This window comes from Microtus pennsylvanicus, chromosome 17 (assembly GCF_037038515.1).
Source record: "Microtus pennsylvanicus isolate mMicPen1 chromosome 17, mMicPen1.hap1, whole genome shotgun sequence".
NCBI lineage: Eukaryota > Metazoa > Chordata > Mammalia > Rodentia > Cricetidae > Microtus > Microtus pennsylvanicus.
The window spans coordinates 27988984-27991512 of record NC_134595.1 but is presented as its reverse complement, the minus strand read 5'-3'; the positions used below and the strand labels follow the sequence as shown (position 1 = coordinate 27991512).

The window sequence follows — 2529 nt, the reverse complement described above, 5'->3', positions numbered from 1 at the left end:
GAAGAAGAGGGAGGCACAGGAAGAGGACAATGAGAAGAGGACACTAGGGGCTAGCCACCTAACCACACAGCCTGCCATGGAGTAAGAGTGAAAGTAAGATATAGAGAAGTAAGGAGAGGAGAAAGTCCAGAGGCCAAATGTACTCAGATTAATTTAAGTTTAGAAAAGCTGGCAGGAAATAAGAGAAGCTAAGGCCAGGCATTCATAACCAAGAATAAGCCTCCATGAATGATTTATTTGGGATCTGGATAGCAGCCCCCCCCCAAAAGAGCCAAAAGAGTAAAGAGTGTAAAATTACCAACAGCAATCCCTTCCCACCCATGTGTTCACTGCTCAGTCTCAGGACTGCTCATCACTTCTACAAAAGGCCAACACGTCCTGCACAGTCTCTCCAGCACTGGGAGGACCCCCTTTTGTCTATTACATGGCTGCAAGTAGACCCAGGTCAGAATTTGTGGATGCTGGGAACTCTGCTCCCATCATCTCCCTCATCAGCAAACACCGAACTCTAAACCCATTAGCATCTCTGTGTGCTGCACTTTCTAGCTGCTTCCTGCCTCTAAGCTTTGCTGCGGCGGGGCTTATCTGGACTTCCTTTCCTCTCCTCCATCTTTCAACACAAATCACAATGACTCCTGCTTTAAACTGTGGGAGCCACAGCACCTAGGTTCTCCTCAACTGGCTCCTGTGGGTTTTCTATCTTCTTGTCCTCCACAGGCTTTGCTTCCCATGCCACAACCATCACACTCAGCCTTTCTCCTGATTGGTTCAGAGACAGCAGGCACTGTGGTGGGCTTTAAGGAACCAATAACAACTGGAAGACACAGTCCTCATTTGACTCCGATCAAATCAAGCAGTAGGAAGACTTCACACTTTTTCAGCAGCTGAAGAGCTGTAAGGTGAGCTGTCTGAAGGGAAAAGGCTAAAGCTCATTCCCCAGAACAGTCACAGAGCGTGCCCTGTGAGTTACAATAAGTCTGGGGGACTTTCACAGTTCCCAGATACACTGTGCTTTGGGGACTCTTGGGGCTCATTTTGCCATTTTCAGTATTTTTATACTTCCACAAACTGAAACCTACTGAGACTGCAGACCTCACCTTCCTGGCCCAGAAGGGTGTACAGTCTTTGGAAATGTGAATGATAATTTTAAGGTCATTTGAAAAGTGCATACAATTACCAAGTCCTGATCTCCTCACATGTAAAAGGCGATAGAATGTCATCACTAATCAAACAGCGCCAATTACGTCTAAATGCGAAGGAAAAAGTGGTGCTCAAATACCTTCAACACTAGCAATGCCAAGTGTTCCCACATCCTCATCACCAAGGGTACATGATCATGAGATACTCTGGCATCAGAAGGTGCCCTCCCTCCTATGATGGTACTTGACTCAAGCTCAAGGCCTTTCTTAAGGCCTCTTTAAACTCTTTGTTCCTCAGACAGTAGATCAAGGGGTTCAAGATGGGTGTGATGACCGTATACAAAACAGAGATGAGCTTGTTTGAGCTACGGGTGTCGATGGCCTGGGGTCGAACATACATGAAAAGTAAGGCTGTATAGAAGATGGTGACCACGGTGAGGTGGGAGGCACAGGTGGAGAAGGCCCTCCACCGTCCTGTGGCCGAAGGGATACGCAGCACAGCCAGGGTGATGTGTCCATAGGAGAGGATGGTGGCTATGAGAGGGAACACCAGAATGATGAAGGCCAGAATGAAGTCCACCAGCTCTGCTGTAGAGAAGTCGGTGCAGGCCAGCTTGAGGATGGGAGAGATGTCACAGAAGAAGTGGTTTAAGACGTTGGAGCCACAGAAGGTGGCATTAGAGATAAAATAGACCTTGATCACAGAGATGGTGAAGCCACTAGCAAAAGAGAAGGCCACAAGCTGGACACAGAGCCCCGTGGTCATGATGACTTGGTAGCGCAGGGGATGGCAGATGGCCACATAGCGGTCGTAGGCCATGGAAGCCAGGAGTACACATTCCGTGCACACTAGGGAGCTAAAGAAGTAGAGCTGAGTCATGCATCCAATGAAAGAGATGCGTTTCCTCTGCAGGAGGAAGCCGTCCATCATCTTGGGCATGATATCACAAACATACCAGATCTCCAAGGTGGACATGACACCCAGGAAGTAGTACATGGGCCTGTGGAGAGAGGCGCTGCTCCAGACAGTGAGGATGATGGCCAGGTTCTCCACCAGCACGAAGAGGTAGATGAGCAGGAAGAGGAGGAAGAGCAGGTACTGCAGCCTGGGGGCAGTGGGGAAGCCCAGCAGGATGAACGTGCTGACCTTGGTGATGTTCTCCCCCCTCATCCTTCTTCACCTGAAAGAATCGAGAGTGAATTGGCAGAGGCAGAAGGGCAACTGGCAGGGAGACCAGGCAGCCAAATCTGTAGACAATGGCACACCTGGCTGCTACAAATACCAAGGAAGGAGAAAAATACTACAGGTGTAGTTAGTATTTAATTTCAGATGGTCTACTTTGATACTGGGCTCAGAAATATATTTTTCATACTCCCCTCTCTCCATAGT

The 2529-nt window shown here is 48.7% G+C and overlaps 1 protein-coding gene across 1 annotated transcript; it reads right to left on the bottom strand.

Annotated features, from left to right (window-relative positions):
• Window positions 1-1371: 1371 nt before the first annotated feature.
• LOC142836818 (olfactory receptor 6B2-like) lies at window positions 1372-2310 on the bottom strand. Its single transcript, XM_075951430.1, has one exon. The coding sequence runs from the start codon at window positions 2308-2310 to the stop codon at window positions 1372-1374; it is 939 nt and encodes a 312-aa protein (XP_075807545.1).
• Between the last annotated feature and the right edge of the window lie 219 nt (window positions 2311-2529).

What these genes read in the sequence shown, in the direction of transcription:
- LOC142836818 (XM_075951430.1), bottom strand. Translation starts at nt 2,310, where the DNA reads ATGAGGGGGGAGAACATCACCAAGGTCAGCACGTTCATCCTGCTGGGC.